The sequence below is a fragment of the Botryllus schlosseri genome, chromosome 5 (genome assembly GCF_051294905.1).
Source record: "Botryllus schlosseri isolate E-star chromosome 5, Bs_hap1, whole genome shotgun sequence".
NCBI lineage: Eukaryota > Metazoa > Chordata > Ascidiacea > Stolidobranchia > Styelidae > Botryllus > Botryllus schlosseri.
In genome coordinates, this window is record NC_137240.1 from 21,104,033 (window position 1) to 21,117,135 (window position 13,103).

Sequence of the window (13,103 nt, forward strand, 5' to 3'; positions counted from 1 at the left end):
CGTTCGGTATCGGTTAGTAGAACTTGTCCTGTTTATCATTCCGTATTTCATGTTGAACTTTTAGCGATTCATCATGCACTGGCCTGGGTTTCCGATTATGGATGCAAAGAAGACAAATATGTGATTCTTTCAGACTCGCTTAGTGTGTTGAACACGATGTCCAACCCTCTCACTGCGCCGACAGATATCTGTAACAAGTTTTTCCCCTTGCTTGAGCGGGTTACTGGAAGAGGTATATAGGTAGAATTTGGATGGATTCCCAGTCACAAAGGTATCCATGGCAACGAGATCGCCGACCGCGAAGCAACATCCGCGGCTTTGTCCGGCCAGAATCGTCAGGTCCCTGAGGTGACCATCGGAGAAGCTAAGTCACTTGTCCGCCAATATTCGCGAATTCTCTGGCAGGAACTGTACGCATGTGAAGATAAAGGGATGCATTATAAGCGTTTCCATAGTTGCATTTCAAATAAATTCCCGTCAATGCATGCATGTCGGCAATTCGAGGTGATCATGTTCCGTCTGCGCTCCGGCCGTTGTAGGCTTAACGCCCATTCGTTCAAAATAGGATGTTCAGATACTCCGCTATGTCTCCATTGTAATATCGCCAAAAACGTCGACCATTTTCTACTGAATTGTGCAAGATACGATTTTCAACGGTCCTTTCTCATTGAGTCATGCCGTAATCATGACATGCCATTCACGACTTATAACCTATTAGTCCAGCCCGAGCTATTAACCCCTGTGGCTGAATTCGTGCTATCATGTCGTAGAATCCTTTAAAATTTGATTCGTGTATAGACTATATAGGTTGAAATACATTGCAAGGGTACTTATACCAGTAGGTAACTTCAGACCGTGGTGCACCAGACCCTTAAGGGAGATAAGCGCCACTACAACTTTTAACCATAATAATATTAATAATAATATTAAATAATAAAAAACGAGAAACACAATATCGTAAATAATAAAAAACGAGAAACAAAATATCGCCAAAACTTGTTATTTACTCGCAAACCTGGCCAATTTTTCCGAATGATGAAACAAAAGTCAGACCACAAAATTACCAGCAGCAAAATTCCAGCCACTTCAGAACTGGAATCATTTGGGAAGGAAATATGGGAAACCGAAAAATTGCACAACTCAAATGCAACTTGGATACAAGACCTCTCCACACTGACCACCTACAAACACCAGAACAACAATGGTCAGTAATCACAAAACAAGAAATCAAGGACGCCCTAAAAAGTTCACTGAACTGGAAAGCAGCTGGTCCTGACCAGATCAAAAACTTTTGGCTAAAAAAACTAACTGCAACACATAATTACCTAGCGGCGACCTACAATGAGCTTTTATCCTCAACCAACTCGCACGAGATCCCAGCCTGGTTCACACAAGGGATCACCTATCTTATTCCAAAAAATGAAAACACCACTTACCCCAAGAATTACAGGCCGATAACATGCCTGACAACCATGTACAAAACACTGACCAAAATCCTTGCAAAACGAAGCTACAAACACCTAGAAAACCTTCTTCCGCCTGAGCAGAAAGGATGCAAGGAAGGTGCCCTTGGCTGTAAGGACCACCTGCTCCTTGACAAAACCATTCTTGAAAACTGCAAGAGGAGACACACTAACCTCAGCATGGCATGGATAGACTACAAAAAAGCTTTCGATTCAGTCCCTCACACATGGATACTGAAAACAATGCGTATGTACAAAATGAATTTGATCATCATCAGATTTATTGAAGATTCAATGAAAAATTGGCATACCAAAGTGTTGATCAAACATGACCAAGGCGAAACAGCAACCTGTACAACAGGGTTGTAACAAAGTCACAAGGCTCCGAGTCACAAGTCAATCTCACTTTTATATTTTTGACTCGAGTCAAGTCGAGTCATTTTCAATGAAAATTCCCACCGAGTCAAGTCCGAGTCCAAGTCAGCGAACAGAGGATCGAGTCCGAATCATGGTATTATGACTCGAGTCCGAGTCCAAGTCATTGTGTTGACTGCTCAGTTTCCAGTTAAAGTCTTCCTAAACCCACTTTTCTAACTCTGTTTGGTGATATCGAATGGTTCGCATTTATAATATATCAATTTTCCTTACTTTTAGCAGTAGCACCAGTACCAACAAACGAAATCCCAATAGTTTGTTGGCTTCGAAATTACAATGAAATGTCGGTTTTCGCCGTCTGAATCTCGAGTCAATGACTTGCTTCGAGTCATGCGCAATGACTCGAGTCCAAGTCGAGTCAATACACAGATTGAATCGAGTCGAGTCATTTCCGTATTTTGAGAAAATGACTCGAGTCGAGTCGAGTCATCCGAAAATCGTGACTCGAGTCTGACTCGAGTCGAGTCATGACTCGAGTCATTACAACCCTGCTGTACAATTCAGATACGGAATGGTATCTTTCAAGGCGACTCATTCTCACCACTTCTATTCTACCTCAGTTTAGCTCCACTCAGTGAGTTGCTGAGAAAAAATGAAACAGGATACGTGATGAAAAAAGCAGCAAACTCTGAAGGTCAAAAGATTCATCACCTTTTGTTCATGGATGATCTGAAACTGTACGCGAAATCCGATGCAGACCTGAATAACCAAATGAAAATTGTTCATGATTTTTCGGAAGATATAAAAATGAAATTTGGCTTGGATAAATGCTCAAAACTTACCATACGACGTGGAAGAGTCACCAGCACTGGCGACATGAACTTCAAACTGGGTGAAACCATAACAGTATTGAATGCCGAAGATCACTATAAATATCTAGGGATCTGTGAAAGCGACAACATTAAACATGCTGCAATGAAATCAAGTCTAAAAAAGGAATACATTAGCAGGCTCAAGTCAATTCTCAAAACAGAACTCAATTCCAAAAACAAAATCAAAATCAATGCCATAAACAGTCTTGCTGTGCCTGTCTTGAGATATAGCTTTGGTGTGGTGAACTGGCGCAAAGATGAAATTAAAAAATTGGATACAAAGACGAGAAAATTGATGACAATGCACCACATGCATTACCCGAAATCTGATACACAAAGACTGTACATCCCCAGAAAAAAAGGTGGTCGAGGACTACAAGAAATTTAACAAACTTTCAAAACAGAAATCATCGGCTTGTCACAGTACATCAACAACAGCGAAAACATTTACTGCATACTCATTGCACAGGAAGACAAAGAGCGCAAAACAAAATCTGAGCTATCGTCACGACAAGTACGTCAGAGAAGTCAACATGGAAACAGCTAACCTGTACACTGCTGAAAATACTGTTGCCAAACCCACAACAATAGCAAAAGCAGCACGAGTTCAGTACAAAAATGCAATGCTCAAAATGAGAGAAACGATATGGGAATCGATGCCTCTTCATGGACAGCACAACAAGTTAACTTCACAGCCCCATGTAGACGAGCTTTCATGGACCTGGCTATCCAGCTCTGGCCTGAAACCGGCAAGCGAAGGATTCATTTTCGCAGCACAAGACCAATCGCTTCCTACAAAATACTATCGCAAAAGAATTCTGAAGCAAAACACGGACGGCAAATGCAGAATGTGCCACAACCAAAATGAAACTGTAGCACATCTCATGTCCGGCTGTGGTGCACTTGCAGCTACCGAATACACATGGAGACGCAACAGGATTGGTCACTACATTCATCTTGAATTATGCAAACATTTTAACATCACCACTTCGACAAAAAATTGGTACGATTACAGCCCAGCACCAGTGACAGAAAACGAACAAGTAAAAATTCTGTGGGATGTACCAGTTATAACTGACCGAGAAATCAGGAGCAACCGCCCGGATATAATCGTCAAACTAAAAAAGAAAAGAGAATGCTTATTCATTGAACTGGCTGTCCCAGCTGATCACAACCTACTGCAAAAAGAATCAGAAAAACACTCTAAATACGCAGACCTCAAAATGGAATGTGAGAAAATGTGGCGATACAAAATAAACATTGTACCGATAGTCATTGGTGCAACAGGGGTCGTGAGCAAAAAAACTCATGAGGCATATCCAACAAATTCCGGGTAACGTTCGATTCGACATGATCCAGAAGATCACATTATGGGGCACTGTGCACATTCTTCGGAAGGCCTTGAATGCACCACTGGACTAAAATTACACTTGTGTATCACAGCATAATTTCTGTAATTTCGATTCTTCATCTTCAATCATCTCTACCTCTGCTCTGTAACCCTTGCCAATTCTTCATCTGCTGCAATTCTGTAATCTGACATCTCCGTGTATTGCATAGGAATAACAATTTGAATGTATTACTGAAATTTTAAAAATTTACTCCAATCTCGCCATTTTCCTTTGGGGGCAGGTTGCTCCCCGGATTATGTGTGTATCTACCAGTTTTACTGTGAATAAAGAATATAATAATAATAATAACATGCAATTGCCCACCACTGCCAAGACCGAGGCGCTTGGAAATCGACTTCGGACTCCCCAAAAGACGAAGCTTTACGGGGAGATTGTTTAAGTACCATGTCTAGCAAACCCCAATAACAATTCTCAAGTCCAGGAGTGGCCAATCTGCGGTAGTAGAAGGAAAATTATGTGGCCGTCGAAACTTAATTCACTTAGGATGTGTTGGCGGCCGTCAATATGCAAATTGTACGCGCGGTTCAATGCGAGTTGACTTTCGAGTTCAGTGTAGTAGTGTCATTCGTAATCTGATCCCCACAGTACAGAATGCGAACAGCAGAGGAAAATGATGAACCACATAAAAAATACCAATTTGTAATCGTCTTCTCCTCATCACGAAGGAAATTTGTTTCTGGTTTGAACGAATCCAATATCTTTCCACTATACCGACAATCCTGATGGGGGGGGGGGGGGTCAAGGAATAACAGCTTGCAACAAAGGGTACTAATAACAATTGGCTCACCCAAAGATGCAGCACAGCAATAGTAACTTCCCTGAATTGTCGAAGACACCCTCGGCATCAACTCTACCGGTGAAACTGATCATATGGGCTGAGATCGGGTAAACATTTGAGAGTAATAAGTGAAACTATACTAATATTATTGACGAAATTCAGTCATGGATATGATTTCTTTTGCGCTTCGCGCGATTACAGAACGAATCTCTGCACCTCTTCATAACATGACTACTGACGATTTCAGTGCCCATAGTAAGCTGATATGAGTAGTATGATACGTTTGGAGTTCACTGGCAATGGTTATAATGGACAGTTTAGCGTGGGTATTTCGCCTCCAATTAGTTCATTACGATTATGCACTGGAATGCAGCCGTAGGCAACATAGGTAATCGAAATATGGCCGTGAATAGTAAAAAGGTTTACCCCTGATTTAGTTGAGGTTGACCCCTGATTTAGTTGCTGAAAAGTATTGTCAGGTATCGTGCGAAGCTCATAGTTCAGAATAGAATGGAATTGATGATCGTGATATTTTTGTTTTTGTATTTCTTCAATAAGAATATTTTTCTTGTTTGGTAACTATGCCGGTCGCCCATGTTAGAGAGCACGGCGTTGTAATGACGTAGAGTTATCGAAACGTGGTTGTTTGACTGCGTTGCCTATTTTTATCTCGATACTGACGTCATGCGGACCGCGGCCTCTACGAATTTCGAAAAGTAGCCCGCGACCCATTTTGAGTTGGCGACCCCTGAATTAGGGAATTTATATTTTTTCTACACACCGTAGACGCGTGTTTGAATGCTAAGGCTGCGTTCATCGTTTGTTTTGATACCTATTGTGAAACCAGTCGTCAAAACCAACCCGTTCACATAGCATGAAGTTCTCGAACCAGCACGAAATTTTGGCGTTCACACTCGAGTGATTTTGATATCTTGGCCTCAGAACATGAGCGTTCATACTTGAGCATGGTTACGAAGACTAGCCGTTTTGCGGGCTCGTTATCGCGCTATTTAACGCGACGTTACATCTGCGGTGGACGGTATTTTGGCGTTGGTGCGAGATTCGTCAAACCTGCTCTCCAACCTGGTTTGGGCGTGCGCTGACTATCCAGTATCTTTGCAGAGTAGATGGAGGGTAATGTAATGCGTAGCCGTGGCATTTTGTGGAGACCGCAGTAAGTTGTAAAACTGGTGCAGGAGTGGAAGACTGACAGAATTCAGGCCATGACACTCATCGGAAATCCGAATAAAGAAATATTCACCATAATTTCGAATAGTTTGAACAAGCTGGGAATGGAAAGATCTCCAGATTGCTGCTTAAAAAAGTTACAGGCCCTTAAGCGGGAATTCAGAAAGTATAAAGACAAAGTTAACAGCAGCGGTGAAGCAGGCGACCTTAATCCTCCCGCGTCTATTGCTGATGTATATGAAGATTTGAATGAAACCATTGGGAAAGACCCACTGACTATACCATCGCTGATAACCTCGGATAATCTCGATGGTAAGTTTTTTTTACGAGTGATGCAGTTGGACATAGATGGATCAGATGTGTTATTGGAATGGCAGAAGTGTAATGAATTTGCTCTAAAAACAACACCGCTCTCATTTTTACAACTGTGACAAAGATGTGGTAAAAAGTGTGTAACACACACAGTATGTCATGTTACACAGTATGTCACAGTATGTCACAGATATGTCATTTTCCTTATAGAAGCCTTAAGACTGAGACAAACCAGCAAGCAATCATATTATTTTATATTCCTTTAATTTCAAACCTAATATGTTGTTTCAGATTCTTATGCGAGTACTAGTTCGAGCAGCAGTGAAGTGAAGATAAGAAGAAAGAGGAGGTTAGATGCTTCAAGTAAATATAGACCGTCTGATTGATACATAGTGACACTCTTATCTATAGGCAGCGGTATATATAGTTATATGCAGTCATGGTTTTATGTGAAGCTTGTGTTATCAAGATGTAATCACTAATGAGCTCAAGATGTAATCACTAATGAGCTAACTTTCTTGCCATCAGTCTTGTGAACTGTGTCATTTTATGCAGGTGAATCAATACAGACAATGATCGAGAATGCTGAAGACAGACAAGACAAGAGGTATAAACAGTGGATGCAGTTTCAGGTGAGTCATTCATCAAAAGGCTTGTCATGAGCTGCCACGATACTTCCCATGATGAGTATGTAACAAAGTTTGAAAATTTTCAGGCAGAAGAAAATGAGAAAGGCGGGAAGCACGATTTTGAGATGTTACGAAGCTTACTTGGCATTGAAAGTCGAGCTGAAAGCTATTCAATGTAAGTTGTCAGTGACTATAAACACTAACTTCCTCCGGTACCCTATGCAGCTTTTGAACTATTCGTATGTAAATGATAGTGACAGGCAATCAAAGTTGTAGAAAATTTCACCTCAATGCTAGCAGTCGCAAAGGGTTATTATTATTTCCAGTAATTGCGTTACCAGCTCTCCGAACAGATAAATGTTTTCTTTGCTGTGGATTTGCCAAATCTATAATTGTTTGTTGCAGCAGCAGACAAGAAAATGAAGAAGAGGCTTCAACTCCTGCCGTACATGCAGTGATCGAAAGTGAATAAGCATCTCATCTCTGAAGTCTTCGTTACCGTATATGGCATGTGCATAGGCTTAAATTGACTCTTGACGTTACTGGACTCTGCTACAATAACTGTTTTAAATCAGTCTTTCTCGGTCAATGAGCTAAAATGTGTAGAGGCATCTGCTTATGATTATGGCTGCTTGACTAGGCCTATTGCAATCTCTGGTCTTGCTTATGTCTGGTATGATAAAGTCCTATTCAGCCATTGACGAAAGTGTTTCATCGTTCATTTATTAGGATAAACTGCTTTTAGCAGGAAGCTGTATGCGCGTCAGCCGTGTCAAGTCCAATCAAAACAAGGCATCTTTGAGCGTGTCGCGTACACGAATGCCAGACTCCAGATCACTTTCAATGCTGGTAGCTTCGATATCGTCATCCACTACGTCTGTAGGTGGCAACTCTGCGTAGTCCATGTTCTCTTCACAGAAGTTGTGCAATCTGATGCATGATGCTATCTGCAACCGAGCATTCTCGGGCAAAGCATCACACCTCGTCAACAAACAGCGCCAACGGTGCGTCAACCGTCCAAATGTCTGCTCCACTACTCGTCTTGCAGAACATAACTTCTATAAATATACTTTAGCTTATAGCCTAGTGAAACATAACAACATATCAGGCTTGTATTTACCTTGTTGAAATATTCCTCAGAGGGGCTACTGGGGTTGCTGTAAACTTTCATCACCCATGGGCGCAAAGGATAGGCGCTGTCAGCAACTATGTAGTAGGGGATATTAACATCATTCAGAAAGAGGTCACTCTGTTTCAAAAAAGGATGATCAGTCCTGCGCAGGGCTCTTAATAGCTCAAGGTTAAAGGACCTACTGGTGGAAATAAATTGCCGTGATCTCCTTTGATGCAAATGGGCGAGTTCAAGAACATTCTAGCGTCATACGCCTTACCTGGATGTGTGATAAAATCAAATTGTATGATAAAATTGAAGAGTCAAATTATATAGCTAAATGTTCCTTTTGCACAGGCTAGGCTTCAAAAATAATTACTAGGACTTACCGGGCCATCCTATGACTACATCCAAAATCTGCAAGTTTGGACTTGGCATAAATGGACAAGTGAACAAACTAAACATTATCAAGTTATTTCTCACCTCCCCTTGGAGTCTGTTACAGCTTGAATGTTGATTAAATATCTACCCTTGCGATTGAAATAGTCAGGTCCATTGACTGTTGGTTTGGGGATGCTTATGTGGCAGCCGTCTACGGCAGTGGTTCTCAACCGCCGGTCCGCGACGACTTTTCCTGCCGGTCCGCCAGGCATTTTACAATTTTATACCTTAATTTCAAGATGCAATATGTTGAAGGCTTGTCCATTGATAAAATATATAAAACATCAAAATTTAAACTGATTAAGAACGTCGCGAGGTAACAGTAGGTCTGGAAACATTTGCCTTGAAGTTCAAGCCGTGTCATTTGACGACATGCGAGCGACAAGTACGAGATCACTCGCTAAAATTCGCAGTTTGCACGATGATTCGTTTTCCATTCATTCATTTTGTGCGGTAGCCTAGGCCCTATCGCAACTGCCACACCACAAACCCCTAATTGAAGGGGCCGAGCTTGAAGGGGGCCCAAAGTTATTTCTTGTATGAACCTAAACTATAGAGTGTTTTAGGTGAAACTTCATCCAACTTTCTTCAATTTTTTTCACGCTTTGTACGATTTAGTGTCACTAAATAACCTTGATTATTGGGGGCCCTCCTGCCATGAAATACGCATGATTTATAAGATTAGGCATTTTCGGCGTCAGTCATTTCCGCGCCACGACGCACCAGCACATGATGAAGTTACGGGTAACACAGGACCGCGTTGAAACCTTGGCCGAAACGACTGCACTTTGTAATGAATGGAGCCGAATTTCGTTATCCTAGCAAGAGTTATTTTCCAGTAAAGAAATAGCAATTTGGAATCGCGTGCGTCTTTTAGCTTACTTCGTTTGGGCGATTTCAATATCTATTCACTATATAACACACAGTGGGTCACGAATTATTGACACTCAACGAAGTAACTATTGCTACAGTCCTTTCCAAATATGTTTAATTTGATTACATGCCCTAAATTTTCCAAGACGACACCTCACTCAGCTCTACCGGAGACTCTGATAATTCTGAGAGCATAAAAGAAATTGTAGTTCAAAAAAGTATTGCACTTTGATCATTATGATTGTATCAGACAATTTATAGATATGCTTATTGAAATTTCCTCATACAACTTGCAACTCTGAGTATGCCTCTGGTCTCAACTACTTGGCTGACTCGTTGCAATATCTCTTGAATATATTAAATAAAGCCAATATGAACCCGGACAGGTTCTTGATTCAGTGCTATCTCAATACAGTGTTGGGATCAAGTCACTACCTTCGAGTCACGAGTCATCTCGAGTCATCGCACATTTTGACTTGAGTCAAGTCAAGTCAATAGATTTTTGAAAGTGACTCGAGTCAAGTCAAGTCACTGGTTTTTTGGAGGTGACTCGAGTCAAGTCAAGTCAAGTCAAGTCGAGTCACGACTCAAGTCACAATTCAAGTAAAATTGAATTTTCGAAGTATCAGTGACGATTCAAAGTCATTACATTTTGCTAGCAGTGTGAAAGACAGAATAATTGGCCATTTATCTTGAATCAAATATGCAAGAAGGCGCTGTATCAATCACGCACACCGGCAGACGTGGAACTGCAAATATAATACGCGAGTAACTGTATAGCTCACTATGCCACAGTATGTTATTATTAGCCAATAGGATCGAATACGAAGCCTCGAGAAGTTGAAACAACCTAATATGGTACAATACACACTACCCATCTACATATACACAATTACACATCCTCGGTAAAATATACGCATAACCTGTATTCACTCCATTTAAATCATACAAGAGGGTTGGTAAAGGGGATCACTGCGCAATGTAAGCACTGAGCAGAGATGCGAAAGAAACAGAGATACGTTGCTATTATATTAATCTACTGCTGATACGACAACGTATAGGCTGTGATCATTTCGTTAGTGGTCAATTTATTTGGGATGTGACAATAGAGGATCAGTGAAACGTATAATCAGTGGATGACTGTCATTGGTTACTCTCACAAATCGAATGGAAAATTTCGCATTAAGTCACGAGTAAGTTCACATTTTTAAAATGCCGAAGTCAAGTCAAGTCATTTTTGTTACGTGCCTGGAGTCAAGTTTTTGACGATTGCGCTTGTTATCCATTATTTGATATTATGTTGTGAACGGGACTGCTTTGAGGGAATCAGTTTGCAATTCTTTTTATTTCGACTCCGAATTAAAGCATATTTCAGTGGAGCAGACAGGATTCAGTTAAGTCATGACTCGATTCATCCCAGCACTGCTTCCTATACGAAGCCAATGTGTTGTGTCTTACAAAGCCCTAGAACAATGGTTCCCAAACTTTTACGACTCATCATCCCCTTATCAATCTCGACACAAATTTCCACCCCCCACATTTACGGATGCGAAAAAGAGGACATATTATCTTGGAATGTACTCACCTAACTCTGGTCGTTGTGAATTTACATAAAAGGCTAATTTTAGGTGCTTGGGAAACCAGTTTCCCGTACACTTTCCGTTCAGTTCGCCTTTTTGTTCTCATCAAATGCAGAATAAGCCGTCTTCAAGTGCATTTTGACCATGTTGATAAGATATATCTCACTGGATGTTTTTTCTCGAGTCAAGCTCAACAGGGTCTTCTTTCCCCGTTAATTCCGCCAAGCCCGTTCCCTTAGCTGTGGTTTCGCCAGATAGCAGACAGGGAGAGAGTGAATCTCGTTATTGCATTCATGCGCGTCACTAATTAGATGGCGAGGCTTTTGGCTACCTTAAGAGAGTCATAGTCATGATAATCAATATTCGTCAGATTATTTTTTTCATCTGAACAAGACACATACAATTTACAATGCGAAAAGACACAAAACGATGTAATGAACAGCAGATAGGAGGATGCGTCACGACCAGTTGCGGTTGCAGTTGCGGACTCTCAAGCCCGATGTCACAGTTAGTTTGTCGATGTTAGTCTTTATTCCACAGCTCTTTCTTGCTCTTTCCATTCTTGGTGAACGCGTTCTCTTTCCATGTCTTTTTCCTGTGCCGTAAGAACAGCGACGCGGGGAAAGAGGACAGGGATGAGCATGGATTAAGATTGGGATTTGGAAAAACCGGATTTGTGAGATTCTGACGGATTAGCACTGGATTGGGATTTGAGATCTTTTCTCAGTGGATTACGATTAGGATTGGATTTACCGATTTTCGGGGAGATTGATGTCCTGTGGCGAACGGCGACAAAGTCTTTCGTACTACCTAAGTTACTTCATGTATACTTTGGCACTCATTTAGTGATTTTATTTCTTTTTACAAAATTATAGGCAGGGTTGCCATACCGTCCTTATTTCTAAGATTTGTCCTTATTTTGAAGGGCCACGTCTAAGAAAACTCAACTGTCCTTATTTCTAAGAAATGTCCTTATTTTCGACTGGCGTCCTTCTTTTGTCTTATTTTAAACCGCTAAAGAACTTCGATCGTTTTTCTCTGGTAGTGTAAAATAATATTATAAAATTATGCTTTTACGTTGAGATTTTATGACATCATAAATGATATGAACTCTCGTGATATACACACCACAAGATTTGACTTCTAACTGGTGAGGGCTAGGGCAGTGAGTGTGAGTGGCTGTGTAGCAGTTTCGTCTGTACCAAGCTACCGCAGCGGGCGTCATTTTAGCACCAGTACCAGGTTCCTGCTGTTCTGTCTACAGCAGAGTAAGCTCAAGCTGTGGGGAAGGCAGCATTTATTGCGTAGTGAAAAAAGGCGCAGTGCAGTCGACACATTGGTTAAAAAGTAGTAAAGCTATAAATCATTGATAAATTTTTCTAAGTTATATTGCACTGGTGGATATAGTATTAGCTACTAATAAGACTAAATCTGGTTAGTTAAAATGAGCAGGCGCAAAAACGTTTTTCGTGACGATTATGAGAGAGAATTCAAAGGTATCTAACGAAACTTGAAAGGTTTCGCATATTTTAATATCTGCAATTGTGACATTAACCTGGAGGCCATAGGAAAGACCGCTACTTCAACTCACATTGATACCAAAAACACAAGAACTGTGTCATAATGATTAATTTCAGCCAGTCTATGAATAATTTTTCCACAAGTCGATCAGCACCAACGACCACAAACTATAAGGCAGATGCTGCAGAGGGTACCTGGGCATTCCATACTGTCAAATACCAGCAATCAATCCTCACCAAAGATTGCACATCGCAAATGTTCAAAACAGTATTCCCCGACTCCAGCGTCGCAAATAAGTTTTCTCCGGCCAGCACCAAGAATACAAGCATTGTTACTGGAGTTCTTGCTCCATGCGCTCAAAAATGAATTTGTCTAAACTTGGTGTACGGCATTTTTCCATCTTGGTTGACGCCTCTTATCACAACGAGGTGAAGAAGTTTGGTTTATCACCCTATGGAGGTGGGGGGTGAAGTGCTGTTTCGGGCCCAAGTAAACCTAGACCTATGAGCTGTCGTGAGATTCATGAAGCACTTTCTAATAGCAAGGTG

General features: G+C 41.1%; 1 protein-coding gene and 3 long non-coding RNA genes across 4 annotated transcripts in view; 1 reads left to right on the plus strand and 3 right to left on the minus strand.

Annotated features, from left to right (window-relative positions):
* Window positions 1–985: 985 nt before the first annotated feature.
* LOC145439370 (uncharacterized) lies at window positions 986–2,893 on the minus strand. Its single transcript, XR_013915174.1, has 4 exons — window positions 2,681–2,893; window positions 2,550–2,597; window positions 2,396–2,480; window positions 986–1,813 (listed from the first exon to the last, which is right to left on the minus strand). It is a non-coding gene; the product is annotated as an uncharacterized LOC145439370 (long non-coding RNA).
* A 3,230-nt stretch (window positions 2,894–6,123) lies between these two features.
* Window positions 6,124–7,550, plus strand: LOC145440000 (uncharacterized). The gene is made up of 2 exons (XM_080317663.1): window positions 6,124–6,400; window positions 7,435–7,550. Exons 1-2 carry the CDS (start codon window positions 6,124–6,126, stop codon window positions 7,485–7,487), a joined length of 330 nt encoding a protein of 109 aa, XP_080173789.1. The 3' UTR covers window positions 7,488–7,550.
* A 186-nt stretch (window positions 7,551–7,736) lies between these two features.
* The window catches only part of LOC145439885 (uncharacterized), a 31,548-nt gene continuing 26,181 nt past the window's right edge, over window positions 7,737–13,103 (minus strand). The window contains exon 2 of the long non-coding RNA XR_013915384.1: window positions 7,737–7,882. This is a non-coding gene — a long non-coding RNA (uncharacterized LOC145439885). The remainder of the gene's footprint in view (window positions 7,883–13,103) is intronic.
* On the minus strand, window positions 8,040–8,474 carry LOC145439829 (uncharacterized). Its single transcript, XR_013915367.1, has 3 exons — window positions 8,344–8,474; window positions 8,150–8,278; window positions 8,040–8,087 (listed from the first exon to the last, which is right to left on the minus strand). It is a non-coding gene; the product is annotated as an uncharacterized LOC145439829 (long non-coding RNA).